At 37.3% G+C, this 18621-nt stretch overlaps 1 protein-coding gene and 1 long non-coding RNA gene across 2 annotated transcripts in view; one reads left to right on the top strand and one right to left on the bottom strand.

Annotated features, from left to right (window-relative positions):
* Positions 1-15560, bottom strand: part of LOC118566541 — a 32420-nt gene extending 16860 nt beyond the window's left edge. The window contains exons 1-2 of the long non-coding RNA XR_004933093.1: positions 15109-15560; positions 12678-12740 (exon numbers count right to left, since the gene is read on the bottom strand). This is a non-coding gene — a long non-coding RNA (uncharacterized LOC118566541). The remainder of the gene's footprint in view (positions 1-12677; positions 12741-15108) is intronic.
* LOC105930324 (thymidine phosphorylase) lies at positions 1365-16734 on the top strand. The gene is made up of 10 exons (XM_012868493.3): positions 1365-1425; positions 4709-4832; positions 4911-5113; positions 6575-6673; positions 6776-6905; positions 6980-7098; positions 11167-11329; positions 15595-15822; positions 16242-16382; positions 16468-16734. The coding sequence occupies exons 2-10, from the start codon at positions 4715-4717 to the stop codon at positions 16617-16619; spliced, it is 1353 nt and encodes a 450-aa protein (XP_012723947.3). The 5' UTR covers positions 1365-1425; positions 4709-4714; the 3' UTR covers positions 16620-16734.
* Positions 16735-18621: the final 1887 nt, after the last annotated feature.

Genomic DNA, 18621 nt, shown 5'->3' with positions numbered 1-18621 from the left:
ATACGTTTATATGTCTGAAGCGTGGCCAGGTCATAAAAACATCAAGCCTGTCAACTCGTTCTATTTGATCTCTTGTACTACCACTGAAACATAGAACAGGTCAGAGTAGTGTTGGGCGCTTCAGCTTCATAATTTGCTTTAAGTGTCTTGTACTTGTTACTTTGCTCATATAGTTGTGCATTTTCATGGAACTGTAGGCGAAAATTCGACCTTCATATGTACAGTAATGCTTATTGTATATATTGTCCCTGTTAAAAAATAAATAAAAAAAAAAACAGGTTTCATTTAACTGAAGACAACATTAGGAAAGTTTTACACAAGATCCAACAGGTGGATAAACAGAAATTAGGCTAAATTCACACTGCAGAGATGCGACCCCAATCCGATCTTTCTGCCGTGACCCATATGAACGTGCCTATTCCGATCTTTTCCACTTCCATATTTGGTACTATTTCGGATTTTCAAAGCGTCCGCAGTCTGAACGGTGATGTCGCATTTAATCCGTGTTTCGGCTAACTCTGCTGTCCCTACTTCCACGCAGAGTAGCAGCAGCTAGCGCTCCATAAAGACCATCGTTAATAGCTCTGCTGCTTACCTTACGTCTAACTATGATGTGGTCTTAATGAAGATGCCAGCTGGTATCCACGTTTTTTTTTCTTGTCTATTTTCTTCTTTTTATACAATACTTTATTGAACACTTCTAGACACAATTACATTCACCATAACTTCTGCAAACAGTGCGCTGCTGTGTGACGTCTCCTGTTATCTGTGCATTCAGGCTGCTTAGCGGTCTTGACCCGTTCAGACTAAAGAGAGACTTTAGTGTTCAGTTTAGACACTGATAACTCAGTGAGGTGGTCCTTTTTATGTAAGGTGTTTAAAAAAACATTGGTTTTAATTAATATAGAAGTGATACCAGGCTGTACAATGAATGTGACCTCACTGAGTCATTACAGGGCGGTACAATGTACGGTTGTTGCATTTCACCACTCCTGTTTGTCCAGTTTATAGAAACACTGAGCCAGTGTTTCTATAAACAGTGTACTGACCCAGATCACTTTTTGCTGATGATTTATCATTAACTATTTCAAACCCCGCAAGGCTTTCCAAGTATGTAAGTCCACTACTTTTTCCAAGCAGTGGAGATCCTGACAACAAGGTGCACTTGAATAACAACCCTAATAGTCTGCAAACAGAAGATAACCAGCAGGTGAACTTCAACTTGACCGATGAGTTTTTCCTGTTTGTAAACCGATGGACTCTGTTAATGCTATGCACCCCCCCCCCTCCCCTCCCTGCACCCTGATTGGCTGACGGAGAGCTGACTTGCAGCTGAGTTATTCTGAGTTGAAAGGTTGGAGCCACTTCTCCGACTGCAAACACCAGAACAGGTAGGCGGCTCTGGAAGCGTTCCTGACATCACAGGTAATAAATCTGCTGTTAGATGAACTCACAGGGAGGACAGCTTGGCTTTATGACCAGCTAATATCTACGATAAATCCTCAATTCATTTCTTTCCTCCATGTAAAACTGATTTTACTGGCTGGTTAACGATCCTGAAGTAGAAACAACTGGCCAGAGGTTTAGTTAGACAAAAAAAAAAACAATAAAAGTTGTTACTTTGACACGAACTGCTGAGGAGACAAACTGCTCAGGGGATATAAAGCGGCTCCAGGCACGACTAGCAGCCAGTAAAATAAATAAATTAATAAATCGATAAGAAAATGGTTAAATCCAACCCCCCAACGTTAAAAGATTTGTTTAGCATTGTTTCAGATATATTTAAATTGGAAAAGTTGACATTTTCTTTAAAAATATCAACTTTAAAAAAATCTGACCCAATCTGTATAATATGATTGAACTTGACTTTGCCTTGAGATGACATGTTTCATGATTTGGCACTCTATAAATAAAATTGAATTGAATTGAAAAATCCAGAAAGAAAACTTGTATAATATTTGGGAAAATGGACCAGGTTTGTATAATTCTTGGATCCTAATTGTATTTACATGGAAAAACGATGTCTAGATCTTTGTTTTTCCTTCCTGAACATGTAAAAGGTACCTGCAGCTCCAAGTTAAAGCCACCATGTTGTATTTTTCAGCTTTTTTTTTGTTGTTGTAAGGACTCATTTTGTGTGTCAAAACAGATAGTAAAGTTTTTCATCCTTTTAAATAAAAAGTGAAAGTAAGAGAGAGATGACGAACCAAGGGGCTGACCCCAAGCTAAAGTTTACATGGCTGCTCTGCAGAGATAAGAAAATATAGAGACATGATGGATGAAGGGGAACCAGTTCAGAACTGAGCCAGAATCACCATAACTCTGTTTCTTTTTAGGAATAAGAGTTTTTCTTGTTGCTTCTGGACCGTCTCCTGTTTTACATTTTATCACCACGTTCATTATACGGATGAATCTTCACTTGATTGCCTTAAAAAGGTTCTTTTTCTAGCACTTCTGCTCACAGAGATTCTCTGGTAGGGCTGGACGGTATAGAAAAAAAGCATGTTGATAAAATAGAAATCATATTGATCGATAGATAATTAACAACAACTTCAATTTATTTTTTGTCTCTTTTAAAAAAATTAATGAACATGTGGGAACATTTGTTTAAAAACTGCTTTACAGAAAACAGCTTATTTCTTCGTTGAGCAAGGTCAAAATAAAAAAATGTTACAAAAAATGGTTTTAGCATTTTTAACACATTTAAAATATGTAAATTTAAGACTCCTTTCAACTAGACAGTTTCACAGCTCTGCTTTAATATACATTTCAATAAATGTGGAGTTATGACGCGACTCTATATGACCAGCAGCTTGTTGCAGAGACACCATTTATTCCTCTAATCTATTAAAAAAAAAGTTAAAATACCAAAACAACTGGACTTTTTTTTCCAAAGTTTGAAGACATTTCACATCCAGAAAGCTTCCTCAATTCAAATAGTCTGGAGTAATGTGGAGTTCCAGGCTTTATAGTACTGCCCAATAGTGTAAGGGCCTTGTAATGGCTTAGATATCATGCAAATTGAACAGAAACAGGTCCAGCCCTTAGTAATGGGGAGTCGTTAAGGTCGTTATTGGCCTGGTTTACAGGAGAAATGTTTTGATCACCCGTATGGAGGTGAGGATTTAGGTGAAAATTGGAAGGAATCAACCCTAAAGCTGTGTTGGACGTTTTTAAAAGTTGGAACCTAAGTCCTCCTCTGTTTAACGTTGTTTTTTCTCTCTTAACATAAATTACTTCCTTCTCCTTCCTTTCAAACCATCTGTCTTCTTTGTCTAAAATGTGAACATCTTGGTCCTCAAAAGATTTCAGCTTTAATTGGCCGCTGCAGACAAATTTACTCCCATCATCATGAAATCACTTCTTTGACCCCGGTTGTCCACCAGAAATTTAACTATTTATCTTTCACTTTCATTCTTACTCCTTTTTTCAGTTCTCTATCCAAAAAAGTACGATCAAGGTGAAACTTTTTCATATACATTGTGTGAAAGTTTCTATTCTAATCTTATTTCTTGATATTTATCGGATTTCTCTTTACAGTTGAAGGTAGCTAAAATATTTGTTTTCCGATTGTCCAATTTTATCTTCTTTCCTTAATTAGATTAGATTAGTGTCTCTGCAACAAGCTGCTGGTCATATAAAGTCGTGTCATAACTCCCATTTGTTGACGATGACCTGGATGACTGAGAATCTTCACAAGTATCTCTATCTATTAAAATATGAAGTTAAAATTTGACAATCACAAAATAAATATTTTAGCTACCTTCAACTGTTAAGAGAAATCTGATAAATATAAAGAAATAAGATTAGAATAGAAGAAGTAGTTTCACCTTGATCCTACTTTTTTGGATAGAGAACTTAAAAAAGGAGCAAGAATGAAAGTGAAAGGTAAAGAGTTAAACTTCTGGTGGACAACCGGGTGAAATAAGTGCCTTAATGATGATGGGAGTAAATTTTCTGCAGTGGCCAATAAAAGCTGAAATCTGATTAATCTCATTTTGGAGAAGAAGCAGAACAAGGAGGTCTGATTTAAGGAAATCAAGCTTCTCGTCAACGTGAGTAGATGAGGTGAAAAAAAAGGCCAGAATAATAATAAGAGATTATTTGTTTCCATGTTCCTCAGAGGCTAAGAAGTCATTTTATATTGAAATATTTTAGTGTGGAGTTGGGTTTAGTTGTCGTTTCTATAATTTTTACGATAACTATTGCTGACTTTCTGTCCAGATATAAGGCAGCAAATAACTGTTCCCTGTAATATTAGTGAGAAAACTTATTGATAATTCTCCTCTTTCACATTTTCTCCTTTTTTTTCCCCTTCCTCTTCTACTTTCCCATTGCAGTGTCCATATAACATGAAATAGTCCCTGCATGAATTATAATAAAACTATTTACATGCATAAGTATGGCGAAAGCTGTACTGCTCCGTTTTTGAAAGTAAAATCTGTTGGGCTCTTTTCGGCATTAAGACAACAATCCCTATTGCAACATTGCCAGACTGTAAAAAAAGTGTGAGAAAACTTAGTGAGCGGTTCAATAATTTAAACATTTGTTTTACTGTGACATTCAGTGATGTCTTTTGTTTATTTCTGTATAATATGATTGAACTTGACTTTGTAAAGTGCCTTGAGATGACATGTTTCATGATTTGGCGCTATATAAATAAAATTGAATTGAATTGAATTGAAAATCCCTCAGTTCTGTCTTCCAGGCAACCATGTTGTCCATCCCAGACCTGATCAGGAAGAAGAGGGACGGAGGACGGCTGACTGATGAAGAGGTCCGATTCTTCATCAACTCTGTAACAACTAAAAAGATGCAGGACAGCCAGATAGGTACAAACAGCCCGACTCTCACAGTGAAACTCAAAGAGAGAAGCTTTCATAGCAACTCTCTCCGTCTGTGCCTTTAAGGGGCCATGCTGATGGCTATTTGGCAGCAAGGGATGGTCGCTGAGGAGACCGCGTCCCTGACCAGAGAGATGATGGTATCGGGAGAGGTGATGACGTGGCCGGACGAGTGGAAGAGGCTGATGGTGGACAAACACTCGACGGGCGGGGTGGGGGACAAAGTGAGCTTGGTGTTGGCCCCAGCGCTGGCTGCTTGTGGCTGTAAGGTAGGCCAGGATGCCTTCAGGAGACTCCCACACGGTGTTTCTACTTGTTTCAGATCTGAAAAACTTGAATCTAGAATAACTGTTCTCCTCCTCTGAAGGTTGGTTTCATTATCCATAGCACCACACCAAAGCGTACACTATATTACTAAAAGTATTCACTCAACCATCCAAATAATCTCAATCGGGTGCGCCAATCTCTTCCATGGTCACAGGTGTATAAACTCAACGGATGCTGAGGCCCACAAAAAAAACTAGAATAGACTGTCTTTATTTGACAAAAAGATTAATACACCAAGATGAAATTGATTTATTGCCAAGACCTACTTTTTATGCAGCAGCATCTTAACAGCACAAGCAAGGTAATTGAGTCGATGAGTGGCCTAATTAGTTTTACTCTATAAAGAGCAGAAATATAGGAATTATTTCACTACCCAATAAGAACATTGCTATAAGCAGGTGTTTCCTATCAGTACTCAATCAAATGTTTTGGCTCACTTCAGATGGATTAAACAGAAATGTTTATGCTTCTTACAGTTGGAGGAAACTATCCCTTTCTAGTGACTTTAAAGGTATATAGCCACGTAATATGCTTATGAAAAAAAAAAGTATGATCATCATAAAATAAGTGTATATACACCAAGCCTCCGTCTTGATAGTGTTTTCTTTTTTGAGCCAAAAGATAATTCTCTCTCAGGCGCGATTAACAAATAGCTGTGGCGCCATCTAGTGGCAGAATCGCAGAACTACCATAACGCCAGTTTGCTTAATTAATAAATCAAAATTAAATAATGTCAGACTGAGCCTGACCTTCTGCAACGCCTCTCAGTAAAGCAGCACCTCGCTGTGATCAAAGACCAACAGTTAATTAAATAAACGATCTACAGCAACTTTAGGAGCCTCATATCAGAACATTTACTCACGTCAGTCAACTCTGCATCACATTTGAGCCTCGGCAGGTTTGGCGTCCGCTTTAGTGAACACCAACGTTCAGACTGGATTCCCAGAGACATTTCAGGAATTTCCCTCTTGGAATCATATTTATTTGTATTTTTTCACCACGGATTCTTGGACCTTTCTTCATTGTTTCGCTTGGAGATGCTAATAGCTGTTAGCCGCTTACTTGTTTCAACCACTGCTGCGCATCGTAAATAAACACAAAAGGCTTTATTTACTGACAAAATTAGCAAAAGAAAAGCGTAAAATGCCAAAATAACAACTAATACGGCAGAAGGACGTGATAATGTTTCATAAAAACTTTGTATGCAACCAGAGTATCAATAAAAAAGTTAAATAACGTGGCTATGCACCTTTAAGCTGTTAAAAATGTGTAATTAATGTTTGAAGGGTTTTGAAACCTTTGCTAGCCTGGATACCAGGAAACATACCATATTTATAACGTCTCAACATGCTCTTGACTTGCTGGGAGAAATGTGAAACCCCACTCAGGTGTGTGTTTGTCAGGTGCCAATGATCAGTGGGCGGGGCCTGGCTCATACAGGAGGAACTCTGGATAAACTGGAGTCGATTCCAGGATTCAACGTGCAGCAGTCAGCAGAGCAGGTGCAGCAGAAAACACAATTTCTCCAGATCAGAGAAACTCTTTCGGTAGATTGTGAGTCATGTTTGTCAGACTGTAAAACCTAAAAAGTGTCCCGACCACAGATCCAGAAAATACTGGCTTCAGTGGGCTGCTGCATCGTGGGTCAGACGGAGAAGCTGGTTCCTGCAGATCGAGTCCTGTACGCTCTGAGGGACGCTACCAGCACCGTGGACAGCCTGCCCCTCATTACTGGTACAGAACCGCCATTAATGCGACCGTTAGAAAGCAGGACGGCCGTGTGAAAAAGCTGCTGTGATGTTTTTCAGGTTCCATCATCTCAAAGAAAGGAGCAGAGTCTCTGTCCGCTCTGGTGCTGGATGTGAAGTTCGGAGGAGCGGCGCTGTACAAAGATCTGCAGAGCGCCAAACTGCTCGCCCAGAATTTAGTGAGTACAAGATCTCAGCTTTAGCACCTTATATTAAAAAATAACAACCGAAGTAAACATTATAGATAAAATAACATTTTAGGCTGGTGTGTACTTATATAATTAAGAACTTTCTTACATTTTTAACAAACCCGACATACATAAAAATGTAAATAAGTGTGATAAATGCCGATATTTCTCTGGTATATGTCTCCAAATTGGTCAAAGTTCCTCGGCCTCTGCGGCATTGTTTTCTAGCGAAAGCTCAAAGTGTTGTCATCCAGCGATATTTTAGAGTGAGACTTGCTTTTCATTGGTTGGTTGTTCTGTGACGCGTTTAAATTAAGTTCAAATTGGTGGAAATCTGACCGTTTGCTAGAGCTGGACGATAATTCAATAATATATAAAAAAAAAAAAAAATTAGAGACTAAATTTAGAGATTTTTAGGGGTGGAAATAAAAAAAGATCCGACATGAATTAGCCCCCACCCCCGAAACACAGCAGGAGCCAAGATCAGGGAAAACTGTCCCACCTCCCTAATCTGCCTTCACCAACACGACAATTCAGTAAAGCCTTCGTCAGGATCCACGTCCTCCTGAAATCAGCAGTTAACAGAACTTTAGATGCAGCTAAACACAAACTGACTTTTAGAAAATGTTCATTTTCCTTCACTATACAATGATACACGAGGGACCAACCAATCAGCCAGGCATCACAATCAGCTAATTCTACCTTTTCAGCAGAACAAGGTGTTGTGAAATGATAGGTCGCTCTCAGCTCAGTGAACTCCAGCTTTTAGACAACAGGATAAGGAATAAAGTGTAAAAATTTTAAACATTTAGGTTTCTTCCATACTTATCTGGATATTTTTTCCAGACTGCAAAGCTAAAGTCGGCTTTTGATTCAGGAAATGGCTAAAGGGCGACTCCACCTCTTATTTCTCCACAGGGCATATTTAATCTGCTCTAATTTAAAAACTACAACACTTCAATAATATATAAAAAAAATAAAAAAATAAAAAAATAAATAAAAATAAAAAAATAACTAGAAAAATTTGCATTTCCTGCGAAAATGCACTGTGAATGCAGATAGCTGAATGATTGAGCAAAAGATGCAGAAGATCTTTGAAGAAGAGAAACAATAGCTGAAAAGCATTGAAGAAGTTGAAAAATTTGAAGAAGTTGAAAAAGTTGAAGAATTTGAAAGAGTTGAAGAATTTGAACATGAAAGAACAATAGCTGAATGATTAGAAGAAGAAAAAACTGAGGGAAAGGCACCAAACATTTCCTAACTCATTCTAAACACTGAATCGTTTAACAAAGCAGAAGTAGAATTTCAAACTTTAATATACTGTAGCCATATGTGGGCCTGCATTTCTAGGGAGTATAAGGGGTTTCGCCCCCATTGAAAAGCATTGGATGTTTGACACCTCCTAACTTGGAGATGCTTTATGTGACGAGGCCCAAACTTATTGTGGAGCATTCTGTATAAAGGAGGTACAGACTCTGTAAAGCAGAAGTTTGTCCGAGCTTCCTAGAGCTACTTCCAATTAGCAACATGCTAACCATTAGCCGCTAACATGGTTGTGCTCAGGATCACCGGGTGATTGTACTCTGTCAGTTTGGTCCAAATCCTGTACTGGGAAGTGCCTCAAATAGGGGTGCCAATACTTAATGTCGCCAAACGTCACCAAAGTTCATGGGTCAGATCCGCCTCCTTTAGCAACTCAGCCTCACCACATCTGGGCCCAGAACTCAACATTTGAGCAAAATGGTCAGTAGCGCCATTTCCCACAGGTGGGTGGTGCTGTATTGGCCAATTGGGTCGTGTCTGGGCATCATGCCAGGTCCTGTTGGAAGCAAAGGCCCAAAAGGAAAGCATGTGAAATCCAAAATTGGACAGAAAATGACACATGGCTGAAAGTCACTTGAAAATTTTAAAATGTTAAGAGGAAGTGACTGTGCGAATTTCAGATTCCTACATTAATCACAGCCGCTGCAGCGGGCGTCAAAAGTTGCCATTGTATCCTAATGGAGCTTCTCCCTCTGGCCCTCGGAGTTCCGTCGTCATGGAAACTCACTGACACACCTGCAGCGGCCAGTCTACCGAAGTGCAGAGACTTTGCTCACAATATGTCCCATTGGGTTATAATGGAGAACTTTGCCCCGAACAATGCTTCATATCTCCTGATCCATAAATGGTAGAGACGTAATTTTTTCTGTGTTTAGTTCATAACGGATAGGGGAAGAACAATAGCTATCGTTTTTTGCTTGAAAAATTTTAATAAAAGGCGTAAAAAATTATGATCTAAATGGGATTTTTATGGAATTTAAGAAATCCTCTAAAAAAGGTCCCGAACAAATCGCTGTAACTCAAAAAGTATAAGAGATATCAAAATAATTCTTTCACCATGAGTATCAGCAGGCTTTTGATGATCCTGAAGCACATTTTTATGTTTGTACAAAAATCGGTGTAGACACAGCGACGATGTAAAAAAGTGGTTGATGTGGGAAAATGCAGCTCCAAAGCGTTTTTAGGATTTTGCACATTCGCTACTCCCAAACAAATTGTTCCTGTGGCAAAACCGTAACAGTTATCCAAAAAATTCATTTTTTGTGAGTGCCAGAAGGGTTGGGACATTCATGTGTGAAAGTCTCATGCCTGTACATCAAACGGTTTAGGAGTAGCGACGATGCGAAAATGTGTGATGTTTTGGATTTTCAGACGTCATTTTTCAAAACCGCTCCATAGGAAATTAATGGGGGAGGTTTAGGGTTTGTGTCGCTCTGAGGTGATTTGCGAAAAATCTATAAATGCTACGCCAATGAGGGTTACATTTCCTGAATCCAGACAAAAATTCCTACGTTTTGATGTATAATTTATGTGGATAGGTTAAAAATTGAGCGAGTGAGAAGAAGTTGTTCGGAGAAGAAGAATTTGTTGAATTTCTAGAGTGTGCACTCTATAACTGCCTCCTTGACGACCATAGCAACGCATGTTATTTGCTGAATTTCTTGAAAAGCCAAAATTATTTTAAGGATGTACTATATGAAAATGGTAAAAGATATGAAAAAGCTGAAATATACCATAATAGCTCAAAGATATCACTACATTTTCAAAGTTGAATGGCGTTTCTAGCTCAAAGTAGGCTGAAGCAGTAAGCTGTCAAAAAGCAGCTGAAATGAGCGGAATTTTAGTGACTTACATTAATTTCCTATGGGAGAAAAAAAAGCTAAAAATTTGCAGAAAAAGCTGAATATTTTAAAAAGTTGAAAAGTTAAAAGTACAAAAAGATATAGCCATTGATTCCAGAAGAAGCTGAATAGTTTAAAAGTTGAATGGTTGAAATCGGACAAAAACTGTAGGAGGAGAAGCGAATCAAACTTTAAACAGTAAAAACGCGAAAGAGGATCTCAATAACTGTGAATGCCTACTGCATTCACAGTAATAATCGATAGACGTATATCGATAATAGAAAAAGGGGTCAATAAAAAGTTCAATAGAATAACAGTTTTCCTTCCTTTTGTATTCTAGTAATGTAGGTTAAAATTACATCATTAAATCCTCCCAACCAATCACAACTCAGACCCAGGAAAGCTCTGCCCCCTTCAAAGGGGTCTGAGAGCACACGTTCTTTCTTTTTTTTTTTTTTAAACTTACAGTTTAGGTAAATAGTTGGTTGAATAAAGGGTTGCGTTTGAATTTAGTGTTTGTGTGTTCTGTATCTAAAAACAGGTCGCTAAGCAACAGCAAAAAAAATTTTGATCAAGGCAGAAAGAATTGTATGAAAAACTTACAATAATACCTATTTTATCTAAAAACTCCACTTGTTATAAGTTTTTATGTAGAACGAATGCTTAATCTGTAGTCGTAAATTGTTTTTAAGCTTGTCAGCATTGCTTTAATTGATGTCTAGAAGTTAAAGCTTGCATGAATAAAAGGGGGGGAGGTCCTTTTTAAGAGTGGTCTGAATTACTTTGAACGTAATGATTTTTAATCATATCTGGGCTTATTTTAGACTATCATGGATAAAATAGGACCTTTTACACTTTTTATGGGATTGCTGAGAACATTTATAATTTCTTTTAGGTGGATGCCGGTAACAGTCTGGGCATTCGAACAGGAGCTGTGCTCAGCCGAATGGACGGTGTGATCGGACGGTGTGTGGGAAACAGTCTGGAGGTGATTGAATCTCTGGAGACGCTGAAGGGCAACGGACCCGACGATCTGATGGAGCTGGTCACTACGCTCGGTAACTAAATTAATGTATAAAGCCCCAATGGTACTGTTCAGACCCAGGATATGTACAAGGTTTGATAAGAACAGTTTCTAAAAATCAAATTTTAAAAAGCAAGAGTTTGGGTACTTCACCACAATGCCAGGCAGAAAGACATCAGCAATGACCATCAGCCTGAAAACAGTGATAAAGCCTTTATGAACCTTTCTGAACCTCAAAGAAATGGAACGAAATTAACAATCTCCATCTCAGACCATGTTTTTATTTTTTTTAATTGTTCTGTGAGCTGATAGGAATAATTAACTGTTAATTTACATTAAAATCACTTTGTGCTACACAGACGACTTTCCAACACTTTGTCAACACATTATCTCAGGCTATTCGCAGCAATAACTTCAATATAATTTCTAAGTGGTCATTAATAACGTTTCCATTCAAGGACGAACCAGATGCACACAAAGAGAAACAAGCAAAAGCAGATCTCCTGAAATCTTTTCACCATAGACCTAAATCTGTGTTTACTGGACAGCCATCAGTAGAAACAAGGAAACTGGGGGTAGAAACTGAAAGAGGAATGCTAAGCATCACTTTAGAGATTCAAATCACCAGAAAACAACGACTGGAGTTTCCCAATATCAGGACCTGCTTTGACAACCGACGATTAAAGTCATATTTTATGATCTACTCAGAGTCTAATGTGAGGAAATTTAGTTATATGGTGTCAATAAATGACATTTATCATTTGAAAGAGCTGTTTTGGTTGAATAGGGGTTTGTAATCTTAATATTCTGTCCTATTCATAGGCGTCAACTCTCCAGTAATCAATAAAAGTAGAGCAAAGTATGTTTTCAAGAAGTTTATATACAATAAAGTTTAAATGTATGTGAGATTTGAACCACTTTATGATCATTTTTATCCATAATTAATGGTAACAGTTCTCTACAAAGAAACAGTGATACGTATTGACTGGGTGTGTTTTAGGGGTACGGAAATAAAACAAGAAGGGACGCAATAAGTTTACTGACAGAAGGAGAGAGCTGAACCAGAGCGAACAAAATCATGGATCAGAGGAAACCCAGTTCAGAGAAAGCGACAGAACAGCCGAGATTCAACAACAAACCAACAGGAAACGTGTCCACATTGTCTCGCACCCTTAATGCCGAAATATCAGTTCCTGCCGGACACAAGAGCTTATTTTATGTCCTGGAGATTCCCAAGCCGTCAGAACAGCCAGAGAAGCTTTTAGAGACTAAGTTTAGAGATTTTTAGGGGTGGAAATAAAAAAGGATCCGACATGAATAAGCCCCCCCCCCCCAGACACAGCAGGAAACTAGAGCCAAGATCAGGGATAAAACTGTCCCACCTTCATAATCTGCCTTCACCAACACGACGATTCAGTAAAGTCTTCGTCAGGATCCACGTCCTCCTGAAATCAGCAGTTAACAGAACTTTAGATGCAGCTAAACACAAACTGACTTTTAGAAAATCTTCATTTTTCTTCATCTAATCATCCTTCACTATACAATGATACATGAGGGACCAACCAATCAGCCAGGCATCACAATCAGCTAATTCTACCTTTTCAGCAGAACAAATAATACAAAATCTAATTTATTTTCATTAAATGCATCAAAATTACAAAGTCCCGCCTTTTTCAGCGTATAAACTAACAGCATTTATTTTGATGCACTTTTCTTGGGTTTCGAAATCAGGATTTAATTAATCCTGGTTTTATCTGGATTTAATTAACCTCCGCTAATAGCAAGAATCATTCAAACCCAGTTTGTAATTTTGTGAAATTTCTATTATAAATTCAGGTTAATTATACTGTTTTTGTCATCTTTTTAAGACAGCCAGGCAGATAAACATAATACTAGTTACTTTTTAGTACCGTATTTTTCGGACTACAAGGTGCACTTTTTTTTTTTTTTTTTTTTTTTACATTGTTTGGCCGATCCTGCGATTTATATATAAAATTTAAATGGTAATTCAGATTAACGAGCATTAACCCGGGAGTAAACATTATCGTCTGTAGCCACAAGAGGGCGCTCTAGGCTTTTGAAAACTATCCTGCTCATGTGCCACTTAAGAATTAATTGAAACATTAACTTATAGACAACAAAGACTGAACATGTTTGTATGTCGTTTGGCTGTTTCAGTCTGTATTCAAGCAGGAGTGTTGCGTGGTGCAGCTCTAAGGACTTAGACCGCGACAAAACCTGTTAATAGGCTGTCCGTGAAGCTAATAGCAGCTAGCGCTAGCTTACAGGTCTGTTGTCCTGGCGGGTTACAACTTCACTGATGAACGTGAGCTTTATGTGGCTCTGAAACATCCGTGTCGTATTGTTATCTTAGCATGTAGCATCGTTACGCTCACAGTCTGATTTAGGTTAATTTTGACAACTTTCAGTGTAACGGCCCATTACGCTGAAATGCGCTGTATAAAATTGCTGGTTGGAATTGCTAATTTACCCCATTCATCCTCCCAGCAGCTGTGTAATTAAATAAGTTAGTTTACCAGATTAAATGTCAGTTTTTAGTCTTAGATTGGGTGAATAAATGTTTAAATAAATGCGTATAGTCTGATGCAGTTTATATGTTTTTTTTTCATCTTTATGACGCATTTTTGACTGATTCTGATATATTCCAGAGCAATTTATAATCCGAAAAATACGTTACCTTCTTAAAAATTCTTTTACATTTAAAACCACAACCTCTATCAAAGAACCTCCATCTTCAAGAGGTCTAAAAAAAAATTACAGGAATCTGTCAAAACCAGAAATGGCAGAAAGTTTTTTTATATATATATTTACACAAAAGCCCTGAAAAACTAATCATGAAACAACTTTTTAAGTTAAACACTAAAACATTACTGCTAGATGGAGTAAAGCTGATTTAAGGGGCTAAATATACTTTATATAACTAAAAGTATTCGCTCATCCATCCAGATAATGGAAATCAGGTGCATAAAAGGTGTTGTGAAAAGATGGGTCGCTCTCAGCTCAGTAATCTCCGGCTTTTAGACAACGGGATAAGGAATAAAGTCTAAACATTTTAAACATTTAGGTTTTTTCAATACTTATCTGGATATGGAAAATATTTAAATTACTATTAAATTTTTCCAGACTGCAAAGCTAAAGTCGGCTTCTGATTCAGGAAATGGCTAAAGGGCGACTCCACCTCTTATTTCTCTACAGGGCATATTTAATCTGCTCTAATTTAAAAAACTATAACACTTACACTCGTTAAACCTGGAATTAACTAATCTCTGCTAATAGCAAGAATCATTCAAACACAGTTTGTAATTTTGTGAAATTTCTATTATAAATTCAGGTTAATTATACTGTTTTTGTCATCTTTTTAAGACAGGTGATATTTTTAATGTCCTCTAAATGTTTACGGAAGACTCAAAACAGGCTAAACTGTGTATCAGTGTGCAAGTTTACTCCCACGTCCACGACTTTTATATCAATTGTGGTTTGAACTGTCAAATTACTAAAGCAGGGATTTTGATCACTTGTTCCAGTGACTTATAACTTTTCTTGATTTTCTCTTTCAAATAAAAATTCATCCATGATGACAAAAATAACAATATTAACCACACTTTTTAAGAGCAGCCAAAATTTCAGTTTTGCGACTAATTAAACTTTAGCTCCAACTGTCGCCGAATAGCTAAGACGGTAGACTGTGCAGCTAATTTTCTAAATTCTTGAAATAATTTCCATAATAAGTTAATTAATAGACACAACCGACTGTAACAGGAAAAAAAAAAAGAAGTATAACTTAGTGTTTACCGTAGTTTGGAAGCGATAAAACGAGCTGGCGTTAATCAAACTCCTCGGGTTGTCGGGCTAACGTTAGTCTCATTAGCATCTGCTGCGCAGGTCCGTGAGCAGTTCAGGTACACTGGGAAATCAAAATTCTCTCAGCTGGCTCAGTGGTTTTCAGATAAATTGTTCCACAATTTGAAATAATCAGCCGTTGATCAGCTGCTAAAAGACTTTCTGGTTATATCACAGTTTTTTATTTTGACCATGGCTGCTTTTGACACGCATTTTCAGTCAAGAACAGGACCGTTCAGGGACCACGTATTCTCCCACCTCCAAACAGCCTTATAAAACTGGTGAAAAAAGACCAGACTGCACATCATCCTGCCTATACCACGTTTCGAGTTAATAAATCTTTAGGAATCAACTTGTAGGTGGTGTTAAAACTCTTTCAACGTTTAGCCTGCTGAACGGTAGGAACTGACTTTGAACACATCACTGTAACACCGGCAGGTGGCATGCTGCTGGTGATGACCGAGCTGGCGCCGAGCCTATCAGAGGGCAAACGGAAGATTAACGACGCTGTGATTGGTGGAGACGCCTTGTCCAAATTCGAGGCCATGGTGGAGGCTCAGGGCTCGACCAATGAGACGGCGCGGACACTGTGCTCCCCCGGCGCGGATTATTTCAGTATCCTGAGAAAGTCTAAGCATCAACTGGAACTGACGGCTCCTGCAGATGGTAAACACTGCTGAACATTGATCACGTGATATATATATATATATATATATATATATATATATATATATATATATATATATATATATATATATATATATATAGACTTAGACAAACTTTATTGTCATTTTGTATGCACAGAGTGCGTACAGAACGAAATTTGGTTTGCATACAGCTTGAGAATTTCAGTGAATTGCAGTGCATTTCAGAATAAAGTAACTTGCAGGATAATAAAGTAACTTGGCAAGAAAATAAAGTAACTTTGCAGTTACTTTATTTATAAAGCAACTGCAAATATATATATATATATATATATATATATAGATAGATAGATAGATATAGATATTGCAGGTGAATGGGTAACCACAAACAAATTTTATTAATGTTAATATAATATAATATGCCCTTTTGTCTTCACTCAGGAGTTGTTCTTGGTGTGGATGGTTTGGTTCTGGCTCAGGTTCTTCATAAACTAGGGGCGGGGCGATCGAAGGCAGAGGAGCTAATCAATCACAGCGTGGGGGCGGAGCTTCTGGTGTCCTGCGGTCAGCGTGTGCAAAAAGGTGAGACCATGGTAAAAGTTGACTATTTATTTATTTATTTTTGCCTGATTAATTTGACTTCTTTTTTTATTTTTTGTTTGTTTAGGCGCCATCTGGTTGCGGCTTCATTACGACGATCAGGCTCCAAGTTCAGTTCAGCTCGACCTGCTGCAGAAAGCTCTGACTGTGGGAGAAGAACACGGAAACACTTTGATAGCAGAGGTGCTACTGCCTCCAGGAGATGGCAAATCCAACTGAACCCCAGTGTGTTTTTTTTAAAAAAAATCCAAATAAAGGAATACATATAAAAAAAACTGATGGGTCAACTCTGTAAGAAAAACGATGAAAGATAATAAAATGAAATTATCGTAAATCTATTGTCAGAAGTGATTGATGCATAGCATATGTTAAACGAAATGTCGTTCTGTACGCACTTTGTGCATACAAAATTAAAAATAAAGCTGTCTATGTCTACAACTAAGCTTAATGAACCTTGATAAGAGGGGGAGAAAAGCGTTGCGATTTAAATCATTGAGTCACAGTGGAAGATAAATGACAGACCATAAATAGCAACAACTCTTCAAAATAACCATTTCAGTTTGAAGAAAAACAGCTTTTCCTTTCTAGAAGTAGAGCATAAAAAAATGTCAGAACACTAAATCTTTGGGTTCCTGGCGCCCTCTGCTGGACATTTACGAAGCACACAGCAGGTACTGGAAAGTAAAAGAATGGTGGTTTCAGCTGGGTAATTAAAAACGTTACCTCTAATTTGAAACAGAAATCCATATAAATTAAACAGATTTATTAAAATAACTATAGATGAATACATTTGAAAAGGTATAATTCCATATAAATAATTTCTAAATCAAGATTTGAAGGGGACCGAACCCCCGTCACCCGCAGTTATTACTATGGGTGCAATACACATTTTGACCACTAGCGGGATTTTGGGGGCGCTGTTCTCCCACTTTAGTAACAGAAGACTGTTTTGAATGGTAGAAATAGTGTTTAGAGAACTGCCAGGCATTTCAAGAGCTAAATTATTTACCTCCTTAACACAACTGAAGTATTTGTTGAGTTTTTATTCAATATTTAACTTACAATATTTCTCTCCTGTACCCTTCAGTAAGTTTTAATCCTTTCAGAAGTTTGGATGTTAAAAGTTATCACAGGATATAAAGTTCACCTATCAATTTTACTTTATTTGTTTACAAATTTCTAATGTCTATCTGAGCAATAAAAAAAAATTCTACAAAAGAATAGAAAAACGACAGCCCATTTGACTACTTGTGCATGTTTATAGTTTTGGATTATTTTGTGATACCTAGTTTCATACACTTTGAAAATATTAAACGAGGGGAAAAATTATTGATAAAATTCAGAATACTGTGTAATTTCATACAATTTAAATAATTAAAATATTTTTAAAAATAAAATATAAAAGATTGAAAAGCATAGACGTCCTAGTGCTTTATAAAGGATATAAAACCCAGGACCAGCTCCAGTCCAGATCAACCTGAACTTAAATGTGTCTGAAGATCTAATATGTAGTAAAATTACCTTTTATTGATTTCTGAATTAAAGTGCATTTAGCCAGTAATTTGAAAATACTGATTGGTAAAACCAACATGGCAAAGTAAAGACAAAGCATGCCATTAATAAAAACAGTGTATTAAGAATTAGTAAATGTTTGTTCTTTAGGAAAATGTGAATTGATTAATGCTTTAATAAATTACATGGGAATATTAGAAGTAGTAGAATCTCCATCATCGTTCACTGGTCTTGGTTTTAGGCGTTCTTTTTTTTGTATCTGGATTATTGTGGGTTATTTAAGGACTTCTGGGCCATCCATTTCTTTGTGTATATTTCTTGTGTTCTGCCCTTTTCCAATTAGTTTTAATCCTCAAATTAGTATAAACCTTTTAAATTTTGTAGGATTTTTTTTTGTGTCCAGTTATGTTCCCTCTATTCTTTTTAATGGTTCACAAGACATTGGCCGAGGCGTTTTCTCCTGTTGACGCGGGTAAGACTGATTCCTGATATCACAAGTTTTGGTTTTGCCATTTCATTAAAAGTTATTTTGAACGACATTGATAAAAAATTTACATTTTGAGAGCTTGATCTGAAAGGAAAGTGCATTCGATGTACTTTCTACTTTCCTTACGGGTTTAAATAAGTATTTAGGGTAATTTTTCAGGGAAAATGTGAATAGTACTCCAGAATTTGTGTATCACAGGAACAGGTCTCCGAAATAAAATTC

This window comes from Fundulus heteroclitus, chromosome 17, assembly GCF_011125445.2.
Source record: "Fundulus heteroclitus isolate FHET01 chromosome 17, MU-UCD_Fhet_4.1, whole genome shotgun sequence".
NCBI classification, from domain to species: Eukaryota; Metazoa; Chordata; class Actinopteri; order Cyprinodontiformes; family Fundulidae; genus Fundulus; species Fundulus heteroclitus.
The sequence above is the reverse complement of the archived record's forward strand: the minus strand, read 5'-3'. Positions and strand labels throughout refer to the sequence as shown.

Excerpts from the sequence above, each read along its gene's own strand:
- LOC105930324 (XM_012868493.3), top strand. The coding sequence starts at position 4,715 with ATGTTGTCCATCCCAGACCTGATCAGGAAGAAGAGGGACGGAGGACGG. Across the intron at positions 6,906-6,979 it reads CAGCCTGCCCCTCATTACTG|GTTCCATCATCTCAAAGAAA; the intron begins GTACAGAACCGC and ends GATGTTTTTCAG. Across the intron at positions 11,330-15,594 it reads GGAGCTGGTCACTACGCTCG|GTGGCATGCTGCTGGTGATG; the intron begins GTAACTAAATTA and ends TAACACCGGCAG.